Source organism: Octopus bimaculoides, chromosome 9 (assembly GCF_046866305.1).
Source record: "Octopus bimaculoides isolate indiv1 chromosome 9, ASM4686630v1, whole genome shotgun sequence".
NCBI lineage: Eukaryota > Metazoa > Mollusca > Cephalopoda > Octopoda > Octopodidae > Octopus > Octopus bimaculoides.
The window spans coordinates 61,024,641-61,052,326 of NC_142936.1; the positions used below are offsets into that span (position 1 = coordinate 61,024,641).

Below are 27,686 nucleotides of genomic sequence, written 5' to 3' on the forward strand. Positions count from 1 at the left end.
AGACGAACCAGGCACAAAGCCTGATATCTTGGGGGAGGGGCAAATCAATTATATCAACCCCCAGTACTCATACCTATTTTACCGACCCGAAAGAATGAAATGCGATGGCGACCTCGGCGGAATTTGAACTCAGGACGTAAAGACGGACGAAATGCCGCTGAGCATTTTGTCCAGCATGCCGCCTTGTTAGTAATAATGGTTTCAAATTTTGGCATGAGGCCAGCAGTTTCGCGGAAAGGATCAAGCCGGTTACATCGATCTCAGTGCTCAATTGGTACTTATTTTTACTCAGAACGTGCAGACGATCGAAATGCTGCTAAGCAGTTTAGCCGGCTTGCTAACGACTTTGCCAGCTCGCTGCCTTCGCCTTGTTAGTAATAATAGCCGATGTAAATGTCGACTGGTTGGTTGGTTACAGAATATGAAAGAGAGAGTTAATGTGAAGAGAGCAGAATGAGTACACATTCAAGGCTTTGTGGCAAGAGAATGAGGAGAGGGAGCAAATGACAGAGTCATCATGGGAAGAGAAATTTGTTTTGTTCAATTTCATTTTAACGTAAATATTTCTCTTGAAAATTAGTATTCATTTCTTCATTTCGTATATGCAACAGGAAATTTGACTGATATAACTTAAATTATAATTCTTGTATGTATCCTATTTTCCCTGATATATGCCGTAGTGACGAAAGTATACTTCTATAGTCAAGTAGCACTCCGTAGGTTAGAACGACGAGGATTCCAATTGATCCGATCAACGGAAGAGCCTGCTCGTGAGATTAATGTGCAAGTGGCTGAGCACTCCACAGACCCACATCATCATCATCATCATCATCGTTTAACGTCCGCTTTCCATGCTAGCATGGGTTGGACGATTTGACTGAGGACTGGTGAAACCGGATGGCAACACCAGGCTCCAGTCTGATTTGGCAGAGTTTCTACAGCTGGATGCCCTTCCTAACGCCAACCACTCAGAGAGTGTAGTGGGTGCTTTTACGTGTCACCCGCACGAAAACGGCCACGCTCGAAATGGTGTCTTTTATGTGCCACCCGCACAAGCCAGTCCAGGGGCACTGGCAACGATCTCGCTCGAAAATCCTACAGGAGCCAGTCAGGCGGTACTGGCAACGGCCACGCTCAAAATGGTGCATCTCATGTGCCACCCGCACAAGAACCAGTCCAGGGGCACTGGCAACGATCTTACTTGGCTTGCCGGGTCTTCTCACGCACAGCCCATTTCCAAAGGTCTCGGTCCGTAGTCATCGCCTCGGTGAGGCCCAATGTACGAAGTTCTCAAGGAGATTCAGCATGCCACAATGTGACAAGGATGGCCCTTTGAAATACATGTACAACTCATTTTTGCCAGGTGAGTGAACTGGAGCAACATGAAATCAAGCGTCTTATTCAAGGACACAACACGTTGCCAATTATCAAATTTGCGACCTTAGGGACTATTATGTCTAAGTATGGAATGCGCTTGATGGTTGTTGCAAAGTTGAGACCTTTGTTTAATACTGCTTCTTCAGAGCTTTCTAGATGTCAGCTACTTACTTTAATTCGTGCTTTCACGGGTGGGTGACGAACTTCAGTCTTCATCCTCCGTGCCTTCACCTTTTCAAATTCTTTCTTTTATGACTTTTCTAGATCTTGTTGGATTCTCTTTCTATCGTCATCTCTGGTTATTTTCCCAAGTAATGAAGATAACTTCTCTCTGATTTCGTTATTTAGTTGATGTTTTTTCCAACAGTTATAATGGATCCTCTCACGGATGAAGGCATGTCCTGCTCATTCTACTACTCTTCAAGCTTTATATGAATCCACTGGTGTCATTACATTCAAGCCAGGTGGTATTAGCTTTGAGTCTCTACATCTACACAGGAAAGTTAGATGGTTTGAAAGACGAGCTAGTTTTTGATGGAGTTTCTCTGTATGTCTCCATTGAAGTCTAATGTCGGCTCCGTACTGATTAGATATACAGTTCTATATTTGAAGAGATAGCCATAAAGATACCAAAAGCTCAGGGAGATGAACTAAGGTGGAAAATGAGACAGGCACTAGAAAAAGCAAAACTTCCCAAACCAAACATCACAAAGGAAGAAAAGTTTGCTATCAAAAGACTACAGACAATTCCATCATAATACTTCCAGCAGACAAGGGAAATGCTACAGAGGTGATGAACAAGTTTGACTACTCTGAAAAATTGGCAAGTCTCATAAGTGATGGTAGCTACAGCAAAGTAAAGAACCCAACTCTGAAAATAGAGAGGAAGTTGTCACAGACCTTGATCAAGAACAAGGATCACTTTACACCAATGAAGTACAGACAACTGACTCAACACTATAGTAAACTGCTACACATGTACGGTCTCCCTAAGATTCACAAGGATGGTATTCTGTTAAAACCTATAGTGAGCTGTAGAGGTTCAGAATGTCATCCACTGAGCCGCTTCCTTGTGGATATAATCAGAATATTAGCAGAAAAGTCAACACTGTACATGAAGAATTCCATCCACTTCACAGAATTGATCAAGGATACCCTCATTTGGATCCAACTAGATGATGAGTCTAGATGTGATAAGTTTGTTCACCAAAGTCCCAACTGATGGAGCACTATCAGTGATTCAAGAAAAACTAGTGACAGTCACCCATCTAAAAGAAGGTACCAGTAGACCAATAGTAAATGTTGACCTTCTGCGAAGAAACTACCTACTTCAGAATAGACACTGATATATATCGACAAGAAGAGGGTCGAGCTATGGGATCACCATTATCACCGATAACAGCCAATATATATACATGGAATACTTTGAGAATTTGGCTTTAGGATCAACACCACTAAAACTAACCCTATGGCTGCGATATGTTGATGACACCTTTATACTCTGGCCCCACCAGGAAGATGTCCAAGTATTGTCAGATCATGTGAACTCAATAAAGCCATCCATACAGTTCACAGTGGAAAAGGAAAAAGACAATCAGCTAACATTCCTGGACGTAGTAATAGCATGCACCAAGTATGGATTCAGGACATCCATACACTGCAAGCTGATCTTCACTGGACGATACCTAAACTTCAATTCCCACCATCCATACAATGTAAAGAGAGGGATTGCTCAGTACCTAAAACATTGTGCAAAGAATATAAGTAGTGATCGTGATACACACCATGAAGAAATGATAAAGATAAATAACAATCTATTAAGCAACAACTACCCCAAAAATATACTATCCACTTCAATTATGAAGAAAAGAGAGGATGAAATAAACTGCCCACAGTCTGTCTACTCTATGTGAAAGCCCTCTCTGAAAAGATACAAAAGATATGCAGCCCATATGACATCAGGACAGTATTCAAGAGTAATATAACACTTCACAAATATCTCCTTTGAGTATAACCACCAATAGAAGAGAATATGACCAAAGACTGTGTGTACTCCATCCCTGGTAGGTTATACAAAGGTGAAACATTCCGCCCCCTCAAAATAAGGGTAGATGAACATCGCAAAGCTGTGACAGGAGATATTGATAAATCGAGTATAGCTGATCATGTATGGAAAAATGGAGACCACCTCCCCCTGTGGGATGAAATTAAATAATAGACAGAGAACATCACTGGAAAATACAAAAACTAAAAGTAGCAGCACATATGCTAGGACACAACAACCTCCTAAGCAGACCGAGTGCAGATATGAGTAGCATATGGGAACCGGTATTTAGGAAGGATAGGAAAATATTAGATTTATAAGCCCTAAAATTCACTCCATAATTGCCCACAGGCATATGACATAGTGGTTAAAAGCATGGGCTACTAACCCCAAGATTCCGAGTTTGATTCCAAGCAGTGACCTAAATAATAATAATAACATCGAAAAATACCTTAGGAATGAGAACCCAGGTTCGAAATTTCCCCAAGACACCTGATGAAGGCTGGAGGGTATATCAGCCGAAATGTATTAACAACAAACAAGATGAGGACAAAATGTAAATAATGTACAGTTTGCTAAAATATTTCAATCCTAGTTTCCTTGGATTGTATTGTTTTACTGATAGAAAGGGAGTTTCCTGGTTTTATTGAGAAATGAGGAACAATCTGTTTCCTCCTTAAGTGATCTGGGAATTGGTAAAATCAACAAATGTTTAATGGAGAAGGAGATAGATAAACAGAAAACCAAAGGCAAATAAAAAAAAACAAACAAACAAACAAAACATTTGCACTGTTAGTTTAAGCTCAACAAGAGAAAGTTTAAGAAAACAGATTTATTGTATTTTTGAAATTTTATTTTAACATTTTGATTTCATAAATTTTATTTTTATTAATTTTTTCTTTTCTTTTCTTTTTTTTTTACAAAAATCAAAATTGATTTATCTTGATTTAAAAACATCCAGCCATTCAAAGACATACTGGGTAAAATAAATACAGAAGAAATAAAGAATAAATTTTGTTGAAACAATTTTAAAAGTTAATCTAAGAAAAGAAATTAATGTAAGACAGTAGTTTTGATATTGTTTCTAAATATTAAAACATATTCAAAACACTTAAAAACATTTTTGGCTTGCTTTTATCATTAATCTGTAAATTCTTGAAGAAATTGTGAGAGAAATAGTTTTGAAACTGGAATAATTCACATTATAGTTTTAGAATTTACTGGTTTGAAAGTCCCTTCAGTTAACCTCAATTGTCACAGGCAAAAGAAAAAAAAATCACAGCCAGTCAGGTTAATATCTATCAACATTCTGGTGAGAATGTTCGCCGATTATATCATGTCACCAGCACTGCACTGCATCTAAAACTAGAATACTTAATCCCCTGTGACTTAGCCCATCTAGCTGTCAATAGATACCACAGAGATATACAATTCATTAATCAGTGGTAGAAGTGATATAAAAATAACTAGTATTTCATTAACTGTGGTGCTCTGCTCAAATATTCCCATGACTACAGTCTAGAGATATATATACACTATATATCTAGAGATATATATACACTATATTAAAATGAAGTTTTCAAGTGGAGTTTCTATGACAATCGTCATAGAATATCTTTGTTAGCCGGAGTAAAGAGTGGTACATTACAGTAAGGAGCTGTTGATAAGACCACTCTTCAACTTGAGTTTTGTTCCAGTTCAAGGTTATTTCATATAAATTACACCAATAGTATCCTTGCAATTTCCAAACCCTTTCGATACCAATCTACCTAAGACCATCTCTGGTTCTCTGATAGAAACTTCCTGCTTTAAAGTGATCTAAAGTAAAACCTTCCATCAAAATTTCAGGTGAATTCACATTCCAAACATCAGTTTAGTAATGTTACTACTAAGCTGTTTTAATAAGGTTGTCATTAATGTTATTAATGAGAAGGTTATTTTACTAAATTCTGCATTGTTTTCAAAATTAATTGAACTTAAGGCAGAGTATTTCAACAGAAATATGGTAACCAAAAAGGTTAAAAGCAAGTACTAATCTCTGGCTTCATTATGCAAATAAGAACTACATCTTGTCATTAAAAGACAATCTAATGGCAAGATTTTCAGATTGACCCTTTAGTATTTAAACAGGCCATATCTGACTCAAATATTCCACCTGTTTTATGTTCAAATTGGTTGGGTCTGGCTTCTCACACATACCCTACAATGCCATTCTAAGAATAAATTATCACATCATCAAAATCTCAAAGCTGAGATAATGCATGATTAATTCAAAACAATGTGAATAAATGAGCATTACATCTGATAATGCAATCTGAATGCTAAAGGGTGAAGTACCTATATTTGACAGCTAGGAAAACTGAGGCCTGAAGAATAAAATGGTTATATTCACAATGAAACACAGTCAAACATTTGACTGTTCAATACTATATCTGCTTTTGTAATTCACCAATCATATGAGTGGTTGGCGTTAGGAAGGGCATCCAGCTGTAGAAACTCTGCCAAATCAGACTGGAGCCTGGTGTTGCCATCCGGTTTCACCAGTCCTCAGTCAAATCGTCCAACCCATGCTAGCATGGAAAGCGGACGTTAAACGATGATGATGATGATGATGATATGTATTCCACAACTTGCCCTATAAACCTGTGATCTCTAACTATGCAAGTTATCAATAATATATCTAGTTTAGTAATTGATCAATCATAATATCTTACAACTTGTCCTACAAATCTGTGATTTCTAGGAAAGCTATCAATCATTAATCTGAAAATAGAAACGAAACAATTGTTTATTTTTGTAAAATAATATTAATCCCTGCAGATTGATCACAGTGAACACACATTTTCATCAGTGAATATGCTCTAAATATATAGATGTTCATCACACTGGATACACAGGTTCATCTTGATGAATAAATATTCTCACCTCATTGAATATGCACATTCATCACAGTGAACACATACTTGTTCATTTCAACAAACACACATGTTCACTAGATTGAAGAAATGTTCATCATACTGAACACACATTCATCACATTGAACTCACTTTCTCATTGCACTGCATGCACACATGCCACCACAGCACACACATTGGCTATAGTGAACACATACAAGCTCATCATACTGCACATATATGTGTTCACCACATTGCATACACATGTTCAACACACTGTATTACACTTATGTCTACAACAATGAACACAAACATTCATCATATTGAACCCATTTGTAAATTTTAAAAAATAAAAAAAATTCTTTATCAAAGTGAACCCAGCTAGGCAAAGTGCTGACAGTGCAAAGTAGAGGCAACAGCTAACAGTAGTAAAGTTTTAAAAATATTTTCCAATTATATAAACTTTGTAAAATTCATATCAGTTTAGTAGAAACAGAGCTTAGATAATTTTTGTTGTTTATCTTTGAAAAATTATTTGAAGTTTTTGTTATTTTATTTAAAACGAGAAAATAAGAATTATTTCGGTGTCCTTCTAATGTTTAAAAAACAGAAAAATGCTTAAATCTACTTACTAGTCTTAACATATTTCTTTTCAAGGGAAGGGAATATATTTTAAGTCGTTGTTTTCCATGATTCCAAACTCGAAGTTTGCCTTAACGAACAACAAACAGAATTTTCATTTTCTTGTCTTTTCATTATTGATCAATTCTGATCATTTAATTTCAGATATTCCACAGGAATTTAGCTTTTAATCAGATTCTCTGATCCATTAATCTGGATTTTAATTCAAAAGTGATTCCTTTAAGAAAAATTAAAACAAAGAGACATTTAGTCAAAATTTACAGGGGAAGCATCTAGAATTTTTAAAGGTCAAGAATATTCACAATAATGTCCACAGCCTCGGGGACATTGTTTATTTTCTTGAAACCAGTCCATAATGTGTTGGAGGTGGCCACCATGAGAGCAGCCCTGGCACCAAACATACAGTCGTTTGACAGGTTGATAGCTAAAAAAAAAAAAAGAGAAAGAAATATCATGAATGACGAAATATTTATTCTGTTTATTATTCATCTTATGCAAGTTTAGTAAATAAAATGAATTACTTGTACATTTTCATCAGAAAAATTCGTAAATGGGTTACCAGTATTAACTTTAGAGGAAGGGAAAAGGAGGAGAACCACCACCACCACTGTTGCCATCACTACCATCATTATTGTTGTCACTTAAGTTTGATAGTTTGATAGGATCCAACAGGTCCAAGAACTGTATCATGCTCCAGTGTTTACTTTGGCATGGTTTCTGCAGTTGGATGCCTTTCTTAATTCTAACCACTTTACAGAGCATATTAGGTACAGCTTTCAAGACTAAGATTCCCTTCAACTGAGTCGGGGCTACAATAGAAAGGGAGCAGGCGGTGGCTTTGTACAAGGAGAAGAGGGCTTAACGTATGAAAGAAGTGGGGCCAGAAAAAAATAGGATTCTTGTATAGAAGCTATATGGCTACTTACATCAGAATAGGAATTGTAATATTCATACTTATCTAAAGAAGTTTACATCTAATCACAGACATGGTCACTCACCACAAATCCAATAAAGAGCAATACTTTTAGTAGTAAGTTAGCAGCAGTAACAATCAAGCATTAAACTTGTAAAATATTTCGCAGCATGCCCTGACATTTGGAATTCAAATTCTGTTGAGGTCAATAATCTACCAGTAATATACTGAAGCATCATATAACATCAATATTTCCTAAACATAATGATAATGGATGTGACAGAAATGATAGTTCACTGGATAAAAATATCTAGTTCCATCTCTGTAGGTTTCTGAGTTTAGATTTTGTTCATTTCTCTAAGGACAAGATATACACCAGTAACAGATTGCAGTTGGTGCAATGATTACATCTTTGCTACTAAGGATCAAACTGACTCAACTATACATCCATGGCTCAGGTCAGGTGTGGGGATATGCACTGTTGCAACATGTTGCAGCATTCACCATCTGTTGGTATATTCCTGGGTCCTCCCTGGCAACCAGCTGAGCAGAATCCCAGTAGGTCCCCCATCTCCACAAGATACCTTTGTATCTGCCATGACTATGTGGTATGTGGTTGACCAACACAAGCCATCAACTCAATCAGATCCTCAGTGGATAATACACAGTAAGCAGGGTCTAACTTAGTAAATTGAGCAATATAGCCAAACAGTCCGAGCTAACACTTTTGAATCATAGAAGTAACAGGGTGCATCATAGTTTCAAAATAGAGTTGTTGGTTGCATATGAACTCTGACCAATGGCAACCCATAATCCTGCAAAGTATCCTGGTACTGAAGGAGGTCAGGTGGCTGCTAAGGGCTCCAGACAGTGTCCAACTTTCACAACAACAGAGCAGGACAGGGAGGACCAGAGACCTAAACCTTTGTCCTCCTGCTCAGATACTGGCTGTGCCAAACACCCTTGTCCAATGAGTTCACAACTGCACCAGTTCATCCAAGTCTTTTTAGGACCTGAGATGGTGGCTTGCTGGGCAACACACTTTGAGGAGTTGTATAAAGTGAATCCACCTAGTACTGATCTGAATACCACAATGTCTTCAGCACTGGTGACCAACCAGCCAGTCAGCAGTGATCTGCTGTCTGAAGAAGAGGTTCATACAGCAGTAAATCAGCTGAAGGGCTGGAAGGCAGCCTGTATTTGGGGCATCCATGAGGAGATGATCAAGAAAAGTGGACCTGCTGCAGTCTTGTTCTTGTAGCAGATCATCTGCTCCATTTGTAACAGTGGCATTATATTGCCTGACTGGAAGAAGGACATAATTATCCCACAAACTATGCATAGTTCCATTGATTAAAATTTCAGAGTTTTCTCCTTTGATAATTTTGAATAACCTTTATTAATGCTAATGAATTTCCTTCACATTATTGTTACAATTCCAATTAATTAAAGTTTAATTTTGGTTTACTAGATTAAGTATATGCTGTTGATTTTTATGCAGAATGCACCTATGGGAACTTATCCAATATCACTATAAAATATTTGTGTCATTCTTAAATAAGAAATCAATGACTAAGCAGTCAAAGGCAGCTGCTTGACTTTCAGTGAATGCAGCAACATGTTGCAACAGTGCAACATGTTGCAACAGTGCATATCCCCACACCTGACCTGAGCCATAGATCTATAGTTGAATCAGTCAAAAGTTAAACCTTTCAAAGTATGATGTAAATAGAGCAGAAATTTAATTCAGTTTTTTGGAGAATTAAAAGATGAGACACATCACAAGACAACTTTCTCCAAAAGTTTTGATAGTTTTTCATAACTGGTTTAATGAAATACCTGCAGTGAACATGACTGAGATTTTTTAAGATAATAATTTGAGTAACTCGCTATTTTCAAAAGAAAAAACAGAAAGCAATGGACATGGAAAGTAACAAAACATGAAATACTTACCATACACCACACACACCAACAATTGTTCGACATTTGCTACAAAACCAACTACAGTTGGTCAGTGTTTTGTTACATCTATGACACATGGTGAGGATATTTGAAGACTGTTGGTTTAACATGGAAACTTCAGGGATTTTACTAAGTCTAATCACATCAGCAATAACTGACCATTGTTTAAATTGTCCTAATAATTCTGAAAAACAAAGCAAAATTTCATTCAAGATGTATCAAAAATTAATATATTTGGATTATGTTTTATCTTCAAACAAAACCTGCAAATATAAAGAATATCATTATTATCATCATCATTTAAAGTCCACTTTTCCGTGCATTCACTAAAGCAGGTTTTCTACAGTCAGAAGTCCTTCCTGTTATCAATTCTCTGCTGTTTCCCATGGCCAGATATATTTTTCACAGAAGACTGGAAATGAACAATATCGCTTGTACAATGGTGAAATGTTTATAAATCGTCACATGATGTCAAGCACACACGACAGTATTCTGTCAATTTTCGTATTTCTTTATTGCCCACAAGGGGCTAAACATAGAGGGGACAAACAAGGACAGACAAAGGGATTAAGTTGATTACATCGACTCCAGTGTGTAACTGGTACTTAATTTATCGACCCCAAAAGGATGAAAGGCAAAGTCAACCTCAACGGGATTTGAACTCAGAACGTAACGGCAGACGAAATACAGCTAAGCATTTCGCCCGGCGTGCTAACGTTTCTGCCAGCTCACCGCCTTCTGTCAATTTTCTGTCACCCAAATCCAATCACGAGGTTTGGTCAGCCAGAGCTTATAGCAGAAGACACTTGCCCAATGTGTCATGTAGTGGAACTTAACCAAAGCCAACATGTTTGGGAAGCAAGCATCTTAGCCACACATTTATAGTTGCACCTATGTACATATTAGAAAGATGTAAGAATCTGGTGGAACTCAAACCCACATCTCATAGACACTTAGTACTGACAATTCACTAAGGAATTGTTGAATACATTATGATGATGATGATGGTTGACAATGAAATATAAGGTTGAAAGGAATAAACCTTTACTTTTTTAAACATAGCAAACATTAAAATCTGACAGATATGAATAAATGACTTTTTATTGACCCTTTGAAGTAATGATTACTATATTTGGTGCCTTAAAGAGAAGCTGTTTCCTCACACTTAAATCTGTGTATTGTTTTTAGATTGTTCTTAATTTAAGTACGTGCACTGCTCATATATTTGAACTCTGTTTTAAATATAAACATTTAATTTATATAGAATTTATAGACTTTAAAGTATACCACAAAGAAATTCTTTTAAAATGATTTAATGATTGGATAGAGGCCAATAGTGAATGTGATAATCTACTGACTAAAACAGAGCTAATCAGAGTTAATCACAAACATATTATATTTTCACTGATGATGTATTTATGCTGAACAGAAAATTTTTTTAATAACCCATGCAAAACAACATTAAAAGAAATTTTACATACCAATATAGGCTAGGAACCAACTTGTCCGCACTTCCAGATCAATTTCTGGCTGGATGCGATCCCCCAGGACAATCAGCATAGAAACAGTTGACTGAATGTCCTCCTTGAATAAGAGATATTACACTAATGTTTTATACAACTATTAACTTTAAGAAACAAATTTCTATATCTATTTTCTGTCTTAGAATGAATAAAAATGTTTTAACAAAGCTTTGCATTTACATATCACTTCATATTACAATTCAACATCTTTGTAACAAATATGAAATTTGGAAATTGTTTGTCAACCAAGTAACATTACAGCTGTAGTAAAGTTTGAACATATAATCAGAATTTTAGCACCTTAAATTATTACACTTCATGAGGTGGCATATAAGAAGCAACAGTCATGTAAGAGAGCTAAAGAAGACCATGTTTGATAAAAATCATCCTAAAAATTTATTCTCAATTCATTTTGGGACTGAGAGTACATATTACAAATCAATAGAACCTCTACTGTGTAACCAGTTAAGATTTTTGACTTGTATCCTGTCGCTGAGAGGATCCTGTCTTTTGTTCACAGCCAAGCCAAAACAATGAACAAGTCTATACAGCTCTCAAACTAGATACTATAAGTAGCATAATTCATGAAAGGGGAAAGTGGCAGCACTATAGAATTGGGGGAATAGTTTAATGGCATGTACTAATAAATTCAATTCATCCAGTGAAAAAGTCACCTACAATAGACTGGAGTCATATCCAGTGGAAGATTGACTTTACATTCACCTAATAATACATAAACTGAAGATAGGCTCTAGCACTCTGCATACTTCATCATCATCAATTTAAGATTCACATTTCCATGCTTGCATGGGTCAGGCAGAATTTGTTGAAGCAGATGTTTTATGTTGGCTGCCCTTTTGTCACCAACCTTTACTCATTTCCAAGCAGTATAATATTTCTCTTTGGGCAGACATGTTTTTATTGAAGATTGGAAATGAATGACACCACTTGTGTGCCAGTGACACTCATTTGCAACCATCACATAATGTTACAACAAGGAGGTACAAAACACATACACATGACAGGCATCTTTCAGTTTCCATGTACCAAATCCATTCACAAGGCTTTGGGTGGTCCAAGACCATAATAGAAGGCACTTATCCAAGGTGTCACACAGTGGGAATAAACCCAAACCCATGTGATTCGGAAGCAAACTTTTTGACCAAATAGTTATGCCTATACTTATTTGTGTGTGATTCAGAAAAGGATTACATTTTAAAAATTGCAGGATTCATCATTACAAAGAGACTATAACTTTGTGAAATAGATGTGGATTGAGATAATTACAATTAACAGACTTTGGGATATGGCAAATACTACAAAGCAATTTTGTAAATTAAAAATTTTTCTAAACATTAGTTTTGTTGCATCTGAAATTGCTCAACAAATGTTTGACATTCCTGTCTAAAATTTGGATTTTGCTACAGATACAGTAATCCCTTGGCTATTGCAAGTGTTACATTCCAAAAAACCCACGATAGGTAAAAATCCATGAAGTAGAAACAGTACTGTACTGTATATTTTTTTAAATTATTTTTATAATTTGTATATATTTGTTTCATTTTTATATATTTAAGCTTTTATAAACTCTCTCCACACTCTTAGGAGTACCTGTGTCTTTTTTTAGACATGAAAATGCTTATTTTACCAGAGAGATAATTAAAATCTAAAAAGATCTAAATACCTATCAGCCACAGAAACCCGTGATATACTGAGGAGTCCACAATATAAATTTACATATATTAGCCAGAAAAATTTGTGATGTACTGAGGGCGCAATAGGTGAACAGTGTTATGGCGAGTGATTACTGTATTGCACTGTGATTTTGGGCAACCCCAAACCTCAGTTTGGTAAGGTAAGAAATATGTACTGAAATGTCCAACTGGGTAATTTCAAATAGGCTTGCATCCATTCAAATCTCTTTGCAGGACACTTAATTTGACATGTCTCAGTTTTCTTAACAGCATGAAATAGTTGCTTCTCAGGGTATTTGTAAGAGAGCAGAGCTCTACCCTGAGGGGAGATTTACCTCTCTTCCACTTAACACCATATAAATCCTTGCAGTTGTGAAAAGATTAACTACTAACTGTATATAAAGCTATAAAGTACTATGATTACTGACTTACTTCAGCATAAGCAACAAGTATATCTGTAACCAAGGAGCTACAGTCCCACTGTGGTATAATGGGAAGTTTCACATTGATATAGAGATCGTTCACTGCAGCACCATTACTGATTGTCTCTTTATGGTTGTTACTTGTAGCTTGAAATGAATTGCCATCGCTGTCATTTGCAGGTGAATAGTGAGGAGGAGGCACTGGTGGTGCATTGCTAAACTCAAGTTCATGACGAGGTTGGAAGGCTTCTGCTGGAAGAGACCAATCCTGTTGGAAAAAAAAAATTATACTGAATGTAAAGAAGATAGATTTTAAAATGTCTAACTAACATCTTAATACAAATTCTTTTGATGAATTTTTAACAACTAAAACACATAAAATATTCTTTTAAAATCATTCATAATCATCATCTTTATCATGCAGTTGTCATAACAGCAGATGACACTTCTTTTAAGATTGATCTAAAAGCAAATAAACTGAAGGAAACATGACCAAATGCTGTAAATCACTCATAAGTATAAAACATGATAAGATGTGCTCTCAATACAGTTTACTTAGTTAGATATTTTTATATTACATTACATGTCTAAACTACCGATGTCATTGTTGTGTCTGAAAGTTGATCAAACTGAATTTGTACAGGATATTTTAACACTAATTTTTGTTGAGGGGCTGACTTCTCCAAAGAAGCATTTAATGTAGTAGTGTAGTGTAGTAATAGTAAGGGTACATTTGATGCAGTGTAGTGTTGTTATCTAACCTCAGGTTAGCTCTGACTGAATAGACCTACGACCAATACCATTCAACAGTGTCTGTTCTGCCTTTTTTATGCGTCATATTCAAAGTATCCTTCTGTTTTTTTTAAGATAGAAGGGTGAACTTTAAGGAAGATTTGGCTGCCATTTCTAGCATGTTGAACACTCCTAACAGTCTGTGCATATATTAAGTATGATGTAGTAAATGTAAGTATAGAGTAATTGTAGTAATGTAGATTTGCTGGTTTTATTAGCATTAAGTAATTGTTGTGGATGGATTCCATCCACTCCCAAGTGACTAAAAGTGGACTGACACATTACTATAAAATGAAGTACTGTGAGCAATTGGAATAAGCAGTTCATTGCGAGCCATTGATTGAGAGCATTGAGTCTCGTTTAATAGTAATTGTATTGCATCATGTAAATATTTCTTCCTCCTACTTCTTTAAATCATATATCTAGCACCAGGAGATAAAAGTGGCGACAAAGATGAGATTAAAAATGTTTTGTGTAACGTCATATGTGAACTGCCAGTTACATTACAAGACATAAAATTAAAATCAGAAAATGATAAATTCATTAAAAAAAAATTAAAGAAATGCTGAAGGCTAAATGAGATAAAAATATGTTCAACACAAATGCAAACCCATTCTTAATGTGTAACAATGTGTTGATGTACGCACAAAAGGGTGTAGTACCAGCCACACTACAGAAGTGATTACTAAAGGAATCAGCCAGGGATTTTGAGAATGAAATCATTAATGAGAAGTTATGTATATTGGCCAACAATGGACCATGACATTGAAGAACTAGTGAAAGAATGCAGAGGATGTGTCCTAACTGCAAAAACAGATATTCCATGGTCCAGACTGCATGTTGATTACACAGGTCCACCTAAGGGTTCATATTACCTTGTGGACAGTTTTTCAAAGTGGCCTAAAGTGCATGAGTGTAAAAAGCGAACATCTGTGGTTACAGTAAACTTTTTATATGAATTGTTCGCCAGATGTGGTATTCTTGATATCATTGTGTCTGATAATGGAACTCAATTTACTTCATAAAAGTTCAGCAAATTTTGTAAAGTGTTTGTCACTGAACATACCACCACTCTGCTGTATTATCCTTGGTCAACTGGATAAGCTGAGCATTTTGTTGACACTTCTAAGAGGGTGTTGAAAAAGGCGAACAATGAAGAAATGGACGACCTTGCACGTCAACAATTTCTAAGAGTGTACTGAGTAACATCTAATCTGAATACCCCCGTCTGGAATGTCACCTGCAGAATTGATGTTTGCTACAAAGATCAGATCAGTTTTTGATGATAAGTTGATAGCAAGTGAAAATAAAAAATGGGCAAACAAAAAAACTTCAAAATTCTTCAAGTTAGGTGGCAAAGTTTTTTTAATTCTTAAAAGGGGAGAAGTTAGGGGAGACTAATTTTAAAAAGGGGAGATGTTGTGGAAGGATTCTGTCCAACCTCAAGTGACTAAAAGTAGACTGACACATTGCTATAAAATACTGTGAGCAACTGGAGCAAGCAGTTCCCTGTGAGCCATTGATTGAGAGTGTTGAATCCCGTGTAATAGTAATCGTATTGTGTCATGTAAATATTTCTTCCCCTCGCTTTGTTCTATATCCAACATCAGGGTATAAAAGTAATTAAGAAACATCTTACAGCAAGCTTAACCTATGAGAGGATCTGTACTCAGAAAAGGAGGCTAACAAAATATTTTTCAGTTATATACTGTTCCCATAAGTTAAAAACTATACAATCTATAACTGTCAGACCAAACTCCTTTCTATGATGAAAGAAACTAAAGATTATTTATGTATTTGACACCATGATCTTGACAAAGATGTTTTCTATGAAGTTGAAAATATCTCCCCAAATGAAAAACCAAAGAAAGCGTTAAAGAAAAGGAAGAGTAATGAGAGGAGTGATATATATTTAAAGAGTGCAAAGTAAAGGTAAAAGAAATCTTATAAAAACAGAAGCTTTTGTTAAAGTTTTACTGAAAATGCCATCAAAGTTAATACAAACATGTTTATCATGAAGTACACTGTCAGCATCTTCTAGGTCATAAGAGAAATCTGTATCTCCTTCACCAAAGAAAAAGTCTCCTGTCTGACTGGCTAAACCAGTGGCAATGTTTGCTAAATTTTTTTCTTGAACTTCATTTTCTGGGTCAGATTCTTCTTCACTGCATCCTGTAGAAAAAAAAAAAATCTCTGTATATAAAACTGAGGATATGTGTGTGTGTGTGTGTGTGTAAACCTGCAGAACTTCTAAAGTTTGTAACTGATTTTCTCCAAACGGGGAACATACACTACTTATGTTCCAGAGATGGTTTTAGACTCTTAAAATTTTTCACATAATGCTTCTGTTCAAACAGGAAAAAACAACAACTGAAATGATATAAGTAGGTTGTATTAAATGGATGAACCAATGTAGACTTCAAACTGCAGTGTATAAGTGGTAGCAATAATAGCCTGTTCCCGTAGTACCATAGGTAGCGATTTGTTGGAATAAAAACCGTTTGAAATGCACTATGTTTATTATGAAAAATATGCTAAAATATGTTAAATCCTGAGCAACTAATCAACTATTTTCTTTTAGCTTCAGTATTAAAGTCTTTCTTCTAAGCATAGACAAAGCTCATACAAATATTCTTCATCTATTGATTACAAACGAAAATATCACGTGTACATAACCTACTAAATTATGGTGTCTAAGACCCAACCACGTTAGAGATCGTGTCCTTAAATGTGACCATGAGTGCCCAAACGCTGCATGCAGAACTGCTTTCGTTTGGGAGCTGAGTTTCCTCACAATAGTCACACGCTGTTTACACAAAGCAGTGCACAGTTCAGCCATGACTACTGATTCTCAACCATGTCAGCAACCCAACCACGTTTGTTAGAGACCATGTCCTTAATGTGACCTTGCATACCCTGATGCTGCATGCAGAATCGTTTCCATTTGGGAGCTGAGTTGTGTTCACAATGGTTACATGCTGTTTACACAAAGGAGTGCACAGTTGAGCCACAACTATTGATTCCAAACTGAAATATCGCATGACAGTGTTGTTTTCAAGCACTTCCTTGCCAACGACCCCCAACGCCTTACCATATCATTTCTTTCATGTAATGCTGTTGAGAGTGCCCACAGACTTAATTTATCACATAGATGTAGTTCCTATGTCTGCTGATTGTTCAGTGTGGTAGTGGTTGTGCTGACAGCTGCAAAGGAGAGTATATCCACTGAGAGCTTTTTGGTGCATTCAAAAATCACATACTCCCCCCCCACTCGCTTTTCCATGACAAGGTTAGGGCCTGGAATCTTTTATATGGATGCATGACAGGTCACTTAGTTGAATGAGCCCTTCATTTACTCCACAAATGTTTTGTCATCAGCGCTGCACTTCCCCATATCACGTTTCAACTTAACTGTACCATATATACAAACTATGCCATTTAAATCTCGAGCAATGCCGAGTATGCCTGCTAGTTTGATATAAATTATCACTATCATCATTAATTTAAAATTATCTTTTCAATAGGTGTATGGATTATGGGTTGTACATCATGACAGTGAGTAAGATGCTTTTACTTTTGGATTTGCTTTACTTTCAGTTTTAATACATCTTAAGATAACTAGAGTACATACATCATATGTAATGTTTTTCACTGGTAATATATCCCAAGATACATAGGCATATGGAATATTTCAGTAATGTTAAAATATTGGGATTCATCAAGATATGAAACCACCTTCATAAATAATAGACAACGCACCTGATGTATTTTCTCCCAATGGATTATCTTTTTCAACTTCACAACTTTTCTCAGGTGTTGCATCAGCAATTTTCCCAACTGTAAAATATAGAAAATAGACATTAGAATGAAAGGGGAGGGGAGTATGTATGTATGTATTTTAACCAAAACTATCTGTCTAATTCTTGCAAACTGGGAACAATTTTCAGACAGGTTCAATTATCAAAAGTATTTAACCTTTCTTTAAAGACTACTTTGTACAAAATGTAATGAAGTGTCTATTTTTTAAACTAAGGCAAGTGAAATAATGTAAACTAATCTTAGAATGCAATGTAATATCAATAACAAAGTAGGAAACTGTGGCTTAATGATTCAGGCATATGGTACACATTTAAAATAGTGAAAAACTTTAAAAACTGCATGGAAAATTCATGATTAATGTAGTCATTTGCCATAAAATTCTTCATGCTTACATACACACACTAAACATCAGAAATAGCCAATTAAGAAAAGCTAGAGGGAGACCAAAACAACTAAGGAGAAAATAAAAAGGTCAAAGATATATATATTATCGTTTAACGTCCGCTTTCCATGCTATATATATATATATATATATATATATATATATATATATATATATATATATATATATATATATATCTATATATCTATATATATATATATATATATATGAGAGAGAGAGAGAGAGAGAAAGGAAGAAAGAAAATGTACATAACATATATCATATGATAAATATATAACAATGATGTAGGAAGTTCTTTTTCAAATGAATGGTATTAGTTTGTCACTTTTAGAGACAGTATATATTTCATACTCTCTTAGAAAATATTTATACTCCTTTTCTCCTAGTTTATATATAGAAAATTTCATTATTTTGAGTCATAATTAAAGAAGGCACTAAAACTTCAAATCTATATGAGAGGACAGCTGAGACTGTGTGATTTCCATGTCTTTCACAAAATCACCAGTGAAGGATAGATTGTATGCTGCTTTTGCATGACCTGTAATGCTGCCTGGCAATGAGATGTGGGTACTGAATGTTGAGGATGTTCAAAGGCTGGAGACAAATGAAGCAAGCATGTGCTACTGGATGTGTCATGTTAGTGTGCATGAATAAAATGTTATAAATAAATGAACTGAGGGAGAAAGTGGGTGTATGCGGGGTCAAAGGTAGAATGTAAGAGATGACTGTTGGTATGGATAAATGATGTGTATGGATGATAAAAAAAAGTACCAGGAGCTCGATGATGAAGGAAACTGTGGGAGAGAAAGATGGATGTAGAAAAAGTGATGGCTGATGTTAGGAGGCTGAATCCCACAAAGGAATGCAACAAATGCTGGCATGCTATGTTGGGAAAGACCCACCTAACCCATGCAAGCATGGAAAAGTGAATATGACAGTGATGAAAGACAATGTAAAAAAGTTAACCATAAGCCTTTTAGAAAGAATTTAATGAGTACTTACTCTTCTCCATATCAGGTTTATCACTAAGGACAGAATATCCTGGACCAGAGTGGTATGGTGGAGTAAGGTTACTTGGAGAAGTACATGAATACAATGTCTTTAGAATCATCCAAGTAAGGTACACCTACAGAAGACCAAATAAGTCAATATAAATACCTTTATAATTTACAAGTAGACAAATATCAATATAGCACAGAAATATCAACATAACACATTTATATATATATGAGTATGATATAGATAGGTGGCTTCTGCTATAGACCTACCCCTGAGGCAGACCAAAGCCATGTGAGTGGATTTGGGAGATGGAAACTGAAAAAAAGCACAATGTGTGTGTGTGTGTTTGTGTACATCAGCACTTGCTTTTACAAATGTTCTGACACTCAAATGTTGCTCTTGTCACTTCTGTCAATAAAGCATTGGCTTACTTGATGCCTTCAAAACTATGTGGATAAGAGATTCATTTGAAAAACAGGTACTAATTAGCTTCAGGAAGGGCAAGCATCCAGCTGTAAAATATGCCTATTATCTGTCTAATCCATGCTTGTTAGGAAAAATGGAGGCAAAACAAACACACACACAGAGAAGACATTAACATGATTTAGACACATGCTATAAACAAGAGCAGGGACTATCTTTTACAAACATGATATAAGCTAAGATACTGATTATCTAACCTGTACACATGGTACGACAATGGATAAAGATTATTTGTTTTCTCTGTGTATTGTATAGTATATCCTTGCTAACAGGGATAGGGTAGCAATTTCAAAGAAAAAGAACGATATTGAACAACTCTCACCAACCAACAACTACAAAATAATATTTTCAAAATTAGAAATAAAATATTTACCTGTTTTCTATTTAGTCTTTGAGCAACAGAAGCATTATGGTCACAGATTTCTTCAAAAGATTTACCATTAAGTTTGTACATATTAGCAGTATTAATAAACCAGTCCATAGAAAGATCCTGGAAAGAATATGAGTAAACTTAATTAGTAATATTAATGAGTTAAAGTATAATTATGTAATTACAAAAAAGGCAGAAAGTTAATGCTAAATTTTGTTCATTAACTGGGAGTGGTAAGACCTAGATGATAATTCTGAACAAGAGATAAAATGAAAGTGAGAAAAGGTGAGATATTGATACTAATAATCAGCTTATTGTATACAATATTCAGCTGCACTTAATTTAGTAAATAATAGAAATAAACCAAAAACTAGTCAATTATAGGAATGATAATTCTTTAGGCTAGTGGAGGCGCAATGGCCCAGTGGTTAGGGCAGCGGACTCGCGGTCATAGGATCGTGGTTTCGATTCCCAGACCGGGCGTTGTGAGTGTTTATTGAGCGAAAACACCTAAAGCTCCACGAGGCTCCAGCAGGGGATGGTGGCGAACCCTGCTGTACTCTTTCACCACAACTTTCTCTCACTCTTTCTTCCTGTTTCTGTTGTGCCTGTATTTCAAAGGGCCAGCCTTGTCCCACTGTGTCACGCTGAATATCCCCGAGAACTACGTTAAGGGTACACGTGTCTGTGGAGTGCTCAGCCACTTGCACGTTAATTTCATGAGCAGGCTGTTCCGTTGATCAGATCAACTGGAACCCTCAACGTCGTAAGCGACGGAGTGCCAACAATTCTTTAGGCTATAGGTACAAGACCTGAAATTTTGGGCTAAATGATTACATCAACCCCAATGCTCAAATGGTACATATTTTACTGACCCTGAAAGGATGAAAGGCAAAAGTAATTTGAATTCAGGAAGATTTGGAAGAAATGTCACTAGGCCTTTTGACTGTGCTAAAATTGTGTCAGCTTACTGCCTTAATAATGGTTTCAAATTTTGGCATAAGGCCAGCAATTTCAGGGAGGGGACAAATTGATTACATCAACCCAAGTGTTCAACTAATACTTATTTAACTGACCCCAAAGGGATGAAAGGCAAAATGGACCCTGGTAGAATTTGAACTCAGAACGTAAAGGTGGACAAAATGCTGCTAAGCATTTTGTTCAGTGTGCTAACAATTCTGCCAGCTCATTGCCTTAATAATAATGATTTCTTTTATAAAACCAATAATAATAGTTGTTGCCATTATCATTTTAAAATCCACTTTTCCAAGCTTGTATGGGTCAGATGGAATTTATTGAGGCAGATTTTCTATGGCTAAGGTGTCCTTCTTGTCACCAACACTTACTTGCTTCCAATCAAGATAATATTCCCCATGTTGAGACATTTGTATAATGGTGATGCTCATGCACAACCATCACATGGTGACATGACAAGGGTACACACATACACACACATATTTCTATATATATATATATATTTATTATGACAGGCTTCTTTTAGTTTTCATCTACCAATTCCATTTACATGGCTTTGGTTGATGCAGGGCTATAGTAGAAGACACTTGCATAAGTGCTATGCAGTGGGACTAAACCCAAAACCATATGGTTGGAAGCTAGTTTCTCAATCACACAGCCATACTTGCACTTAAACAAAGCAAAAGCTATGTAATTGTGTCAGAAATGAGCAAACAACATGATAGAGTACTTACTGGGGAAGAATCAGATAAAAATAAATAAAGATTACTGTTGGCCCACATGTAAGGCTCAACAGTCTGTAGAATTTGGCAGACAGAACTTGGTGAAGAGGTAGAAGCTTCATCAACTGAAAGAAAGTAAAAATACCTACATTAAATATTGAAATAACAGCAACAATTTCATCTTCATTATTCTCTGAAAAATTGAGTTGGTTGAAGGCATCATCATTATAGTGGAGCTTCCATAAATATATTATATATGTATCAATATATATATATCATCATCATCATCATCTAACGTCTGTCTTCCATGCTGGCATGGGTTGGACGTTTTGACAGGAGCCAGCCAGATAGAAGACTATGCCAGGCTGCCCTTCCTAACACCAACCACCCTGTAGAGTGGACTGAGTGCTTTTACATGGCACCAGCACAGGTGAGGTCATTTTTGGCATTGTTTTTATAGATGGATGCCCTTCCAAATGCCAACCATTTCACAGTGTGAACTGGATGCCTTTTACATGGCACCAGACAACTTGCAAGCCAAGGAATTTTGAGAGGGGACAGGGCAATAGAGGAGGTGATCTTGTGTCAGATGGTGCACCCAGTGTAAACTATGGACACATAAGAGATGCAGTGGTATCACAGGTAGATTAACAGATAAAGTAGTCTTTGTATGTGGCAGATGTGCAGGAACAAAAGCACAAAGAGCACACAGAAATTAGATTCTCTCAAATGGCCAGAGAGCTCTCTTGGAGTTGTAGATAGTTTCTATTACCTATGTGACCAAATTAGCTATGATGGCGGATGTTCTGAAAGTATTGTTTCTAGAATAAGAATTGGGTGGAGGAAGTTCAGAGAGCTATTACCTCTGTTGGCAATAAAAGGCCTCTCTCACAGAGTGAAGACTATATGAGAATTGTGTAAAAACATCTATACTCCATAGTAGTGAGACATAGGCTCTGAATATTGAAGACATGCATAGACTGGAGAGAAATGAAGGTAGTATGCTCCATTGGATGTGCAATATCAGTGCACATGTATGACAAAGTGCAAATGTACTGAGAGAAAAGTTAGGCATAAGAGGAATCAAATGTAGCATGCAAGAGAGAAGACTATGTTGGTTTGGACATATGATACATATGAATGAGGACAGCTGCATAAAGAAGTGCCGATCACTGAAAGTGGATGAACCCGTGGAAGAGGGAGAGCCAGGAACATGAGATGAAGTGGTAAGGACTGATCTCAGGAAGTTGGACCTCATGGAGGAAATGACCATCGACCGAGATGTCTGGCGATATGAAGTTCTTGAGAAGATCCACCCACATCAGTGAAACTGAATTCTAGAAGCGCTGTGTCCCACCCACACTAAACAAGAAAATATCTCACACACTTTACCACAATGAACCAAACTACGTCTCTACATCTCTTCTCTTCTTCACATTTCCACTTCATATATTATGATTACCTCTCACTTCCCAATCTTGTCCTCTTGGCCCGGTGCCACTGTATCATTGCTCTCTGCTTGCCCCTGACCTGTGTGTTCTACCCACATGCCTTGTCTCACGCTATTATTGTCATGTGCTAGCCCCTGACCTGGGTGTTCCACCAACACATAACAAGAAAACTTTTCCATCAGCCTACCCCAACAAACCATTCTACATCTCTTCTCTTTCTCACATTTTCTCATTCATTCATTATATCTAGCTCTCACTCCCCAATCCTCTCCTCACACCCGTTCCTCTGTATCACTGCTATCCAGTAGCCTCTCTAAACCTATATATACCCAGGTATTTCGCCACTTATTTGCACTCTTTGATCACACTCTCTTCACATTATCCTGTCACTTATATTATGGCATTTGAACCTCAAGGGTATGCCTGTCACTTGTCACTATCTATATCTCTCTCTTCTTTTACTCAACCATCTCATTTATACTCTGATCCCTGTTCCTTGTGAGTATACCTGGCATTTTGCCACCATCTCCATCCTGCAGTCTCCCAGTCTCTCTCTCTCTCTCTCTCTTTCTCCTGCACTTCCCTCAGGTTGGGCAACCATGTATTTTCTTTTCTGTCTTCATTCCTGATCTTTCTCTCTCTGGCCAAGTAACCTTGTACTTCCTCTGCAGCAAGACACCGGTATCTGTCTCACTATAACCTTTTCATCCTCCAATGCCTCCTCCTCTCTTAAAAGTTTTTGTCTTGCAAGTACTTGGTGACCCTGTCAGTGCAGGTGCCACTTAAAAGCACCTAGTCCACAAATCCTACCAAAACAGTCACAGAAGTCTGGTGCAGGCTTCAGCCTGGTCGGCTCTTGTGGTACCGTTCCATCCATGCTAGCATGGAACACAGACATTAAATGATGATGATGATATATATATATATATATATATATATATATATATATATATATATATATGAATGAGTATATGCATATATATGTACATGTATGTACATAACTTCATCTGCATGTATATATAGATGCATATCTGGGTACATGACGTTGCAAAAAGACATGGACAAAATGATAAACAGGGTACAGAAAACACACAGGCCACATGATTCTTCCATTCACTGTGAGTCCTTGGTACTTCCTTGTATAGTTGCTTTCCTCTATCTGCATCACAGTCTTCTCACTTGCATCTAATTATCCTTAAGTCTAGTTTTATGCTTAGTTCAGAACCCCTCTGTTGTTCATGCACACTAACATTAAGCCATCCAGCAGAGTATGGCTGCATAATGTCAGTGAAAGTCAGTGAGCTGTGGTTTATGGCAATTGTGACCCTGTATGTAACAGTACAGTCAGTGGCATGATGATTTGTAAATTATCAAGGAACTTAGATGTTTTGTAAAACATCAATGGAGTTTCATAATGATTTTAATATATTGGTGTGCATAAGTGCTTAGAAGAAAATTCAGACACAACAAAATTTTGATTGTTTTTCACAATTTCCTTAACACACAATCGATTCTCTTTTTATAAGAATCATTAAACTATAAACAATTAACTGATAAACAATTTCACTACTGATAACTTTAGCTATAATTCATTGTGGATTGATAAAAACACTATCAATAACATAATATGGCTGTTAGACTCTTATCTACAAAACTGATTTTATGGTTTATTACAATGGATCTCTGCTATACGTCAGTTTGATGATTACTAGTTTTTGACTAAACAAAAATGGATACACCTTTCTCAGGAAACTTAAACAAGAACTAATAGAATACTTACAGTAGAACTGATTAGTAGGTTCATGTATTTCTGAGATTTGATCTCGATATGGTTTCAACAAATGTTCACACACAGCCTGAGCTACATCACCATTTTTACTTATGTTCACTCCAACACGATTAATGTGTTCAAGTGGACGTTGAGCCTCTTTAAAAATATTTTGGCACAAATAGCCATCACGACCACAGCTGAGGAGGATGTTTGGACTGTTTCTCCACTGAATACCTGAAATCAAATGACATCAATAGTAAGTTCAATATTCATAATAAAACTATTAAAAAAAATACATTTGTGAGCAACTGTATTTTCATACACAGTTTTATACAAAATGTCTAAAAGTTTGTTTTCTTTTTAAATCTATTTTTAAGATATAACTTTAAAATTACACTGTTCTTAAATTTCTTTATTAGAAATACATTATTAAAAAAAAAATGAAATGAAAATAATAGTGAAAATGTATTGATCTACATACCAGAAGCCACATCTTTGTGTCTGTTAAAGGCAGCCAGGGGAATGTACGGTCGACGAATATCCCAAATATTGACAGCAAAATCCACAAGAAGGGAACTGCTAGCTATAAGATATTTGTACTCAGGTCGCCACTTACACCTAGCTACTGAGGCCATGGTATGTACAATATGAACAAGTTTCTTTGTAGGCATATCCCACACCTGATTTGGAAAACAAATACATACATATATATATGATACAAAAAATATCTTATAAAGCAAATTTTAAAACTTTTATTAAAAGATGTTCTTTCCTTATCATCAAAGAAGTTGTATGGATATCTGTAACTCAAATACATCTCAACACCACATTCATAGCAACAACTTTTATCTTTGAGCTATCTGGTCTAATTTTTTGAACTACAATTATATAATGAAATGTTTAAAGATGTTCATTATAGCAACAATATTTACTGTATAATATATTCTGCAAATATTCTGTATAATATAATCTGTATAATATATTCAGAATGTTCTCTCTATAATAGATATATTCTCTATATAGTAACAATTCTTACTTTATGTCATAATATTTGGCTTCAGGTTACTCTCAAGATAAGGAATAACAATGGTTCATATTGCCACTGTATAAAACAACTGAAGTAACATAAATGAGACTGAGTCTTTGTGACTTTTAATACAATTGAGAGGTAGACTTTTAAAACACTGTATACAAGGGATGACAACAGTGTAGAATCTCTCTCATTGCAAAGGCCTTCAATACAATTTCTTTTGTGATACAGTGATGTTACTTGAATAACATATATTTTTTGCTGACATACAGCACTAGATAAATGCATGCAGGTAGAATATCTAATTATCTTGCTACAAGAGAAAACATCACTGAAGAAGTTAACCAGAAGTACTCTGTGATTTAGTGGGGGGGGGGGGGGAGTTCAGGTCAATAAATAATCTGCTCAGAAAGTGAAAAATAAATGCAATATTTGATACAGGAAAGCAAGGCAGAGAAAAGTAGACCTGAATGTTGAACCAACTAACATTTACTTATTAGTTGTTATTTACTAGTCACCTAACTTGAATTGGATCTTCAACTGAAGATAAATATGTCCAACTTCACATTGCCATGCTGCTCACCATGACTCTGATTCCGGGATTTTTCATCAGTGAGGTTAACTCCTCTTTATACACACCACTGAAAGGCCATTAACTCGTACAAGTTCCTCCACACTTTGACAGGATGAAAAACTAACTATGAAGTTCCAGAACTCCATATTAATTTTCAAGTAGCTAAAGTGAGTTAATGAATCACCAGTTCTATCAACTGGAAATAATTCACTAACTGCGTTGAACGTTAACTGAAGAGGGTCTTCTGTCCAGACTGCTTTGTAGTTTCACTGAATGAAGATCATATGTCAAATGAAAATCTGAAGATCAATATGCCCGACTTCATACCCACCATACTGCTCCCCATAACTTCACTATGACTCTGGCTCTGGGATTTTTCATTATTGAGCTTAACTCCTCTTTATACACACTACTGAAAGGCCATTGACTCATACAAATTCCTCCACCCTTTGACAGGATGAAAAACTAACTTTTAAAGCATACAATAACAGACAACATTACTTGCTTTTATAGCTCTATCTCTTCCACCGGTGGCAAGCCAGTTTTTGTCCATAGGGTTCCAGTCCAGTGTGAACACTGGTCCTGTATGAGCTGTTATCTCTCTATCAGGACGATCTGGACGTCGAATATCCCATTCCTATTTATTTGAAAGAAAAAACAAAAACTGTAACCCTTCTGTTACCAAATTTCTGCTGAAATATTGAAATACATCGTCATTGTTTCATTTAAGTTTGAAAATAATAGAAAATTTAGTAAGACAACTTTGTCGCTATTAGGCTGGAGTTTGGAACATAAATTAACATAATATTTTGATGAACACTTTTAA

At 36.0% G+C, this 27,686-nt stretch overlaps 1 protein-coding gene and 1 long non-coding RNA gene across 3 annotated transcripts in view; one reads left to right on the forward strand and one right to left on the reverse strand.

Moving 5' to 3' along the window:
* The first annotated feature begins 416 nt into the window (after positions 1-416).
* On the forward strand, positions 417-4,539 carry LOC149134179 (uncharacterized). Its single transcript, XR_016243160.1, has 2 exons — positions 417-556; positions 4,383-4,539. It is a non-coding gene; the product is annotated as an uncharacterized LOC149134179 (long non-coding RNA).
* The window catches only part of LOC106871041 (GATOR2 complex protein WDR24), a 34,596-nt gene continuing 11,162 nt past the window's right edge, over positions 4,253-27,686 (reverse strand). For both annotated transcript variants that reach the window (XM_014917302.3, XM_052970712.2), the window contains 12 exons: positions 27,366-27,497; positions 25,738-25,936; positions 25,266-25,490; positions 22,047-22,159; positions 20,341-20,457; positions 19,488-19,611; positions 18,023-18,100; positions 16,269-16,435; positions 13,482-13,739; positions 11,314-11,416; positions 9,824-10,016; positions 4,253-7,381 (listed from right to left, as the gene is read on the reverse strand). In XM_014917302.3, coding sequence (XP_014772788.1) covers positions 7,246-7,381; positions 9,824-10,016; positions 11,314-11,416; positions 13,482-13,739; positions 16,269-16,435; positions 18,023-18,100; positions 19,488-19,611; positions 20,341-20,457; positions 22,047-22,159; positions 25,266-25,490; positions 25,738-25,936; positions 27,366-27,497 — 1,845 coding nt within the window. In that variant the 3' untranslated portion in view covers positions 4,253-7,245. The remainder of the gene's footprint in view (positions 7,382-9,823; positions 10,017-11,313; positions 11,417-13,481; positions 13,740-16,268; positions 16,436-18,022; positions 18,101-19,487; positions 19,612-20,340; positions 20,458-22,046; positions 22,160-25,265; positions 25,491-25,737; positions 25,937-27,365; positions 27,498-27,686) is intronic.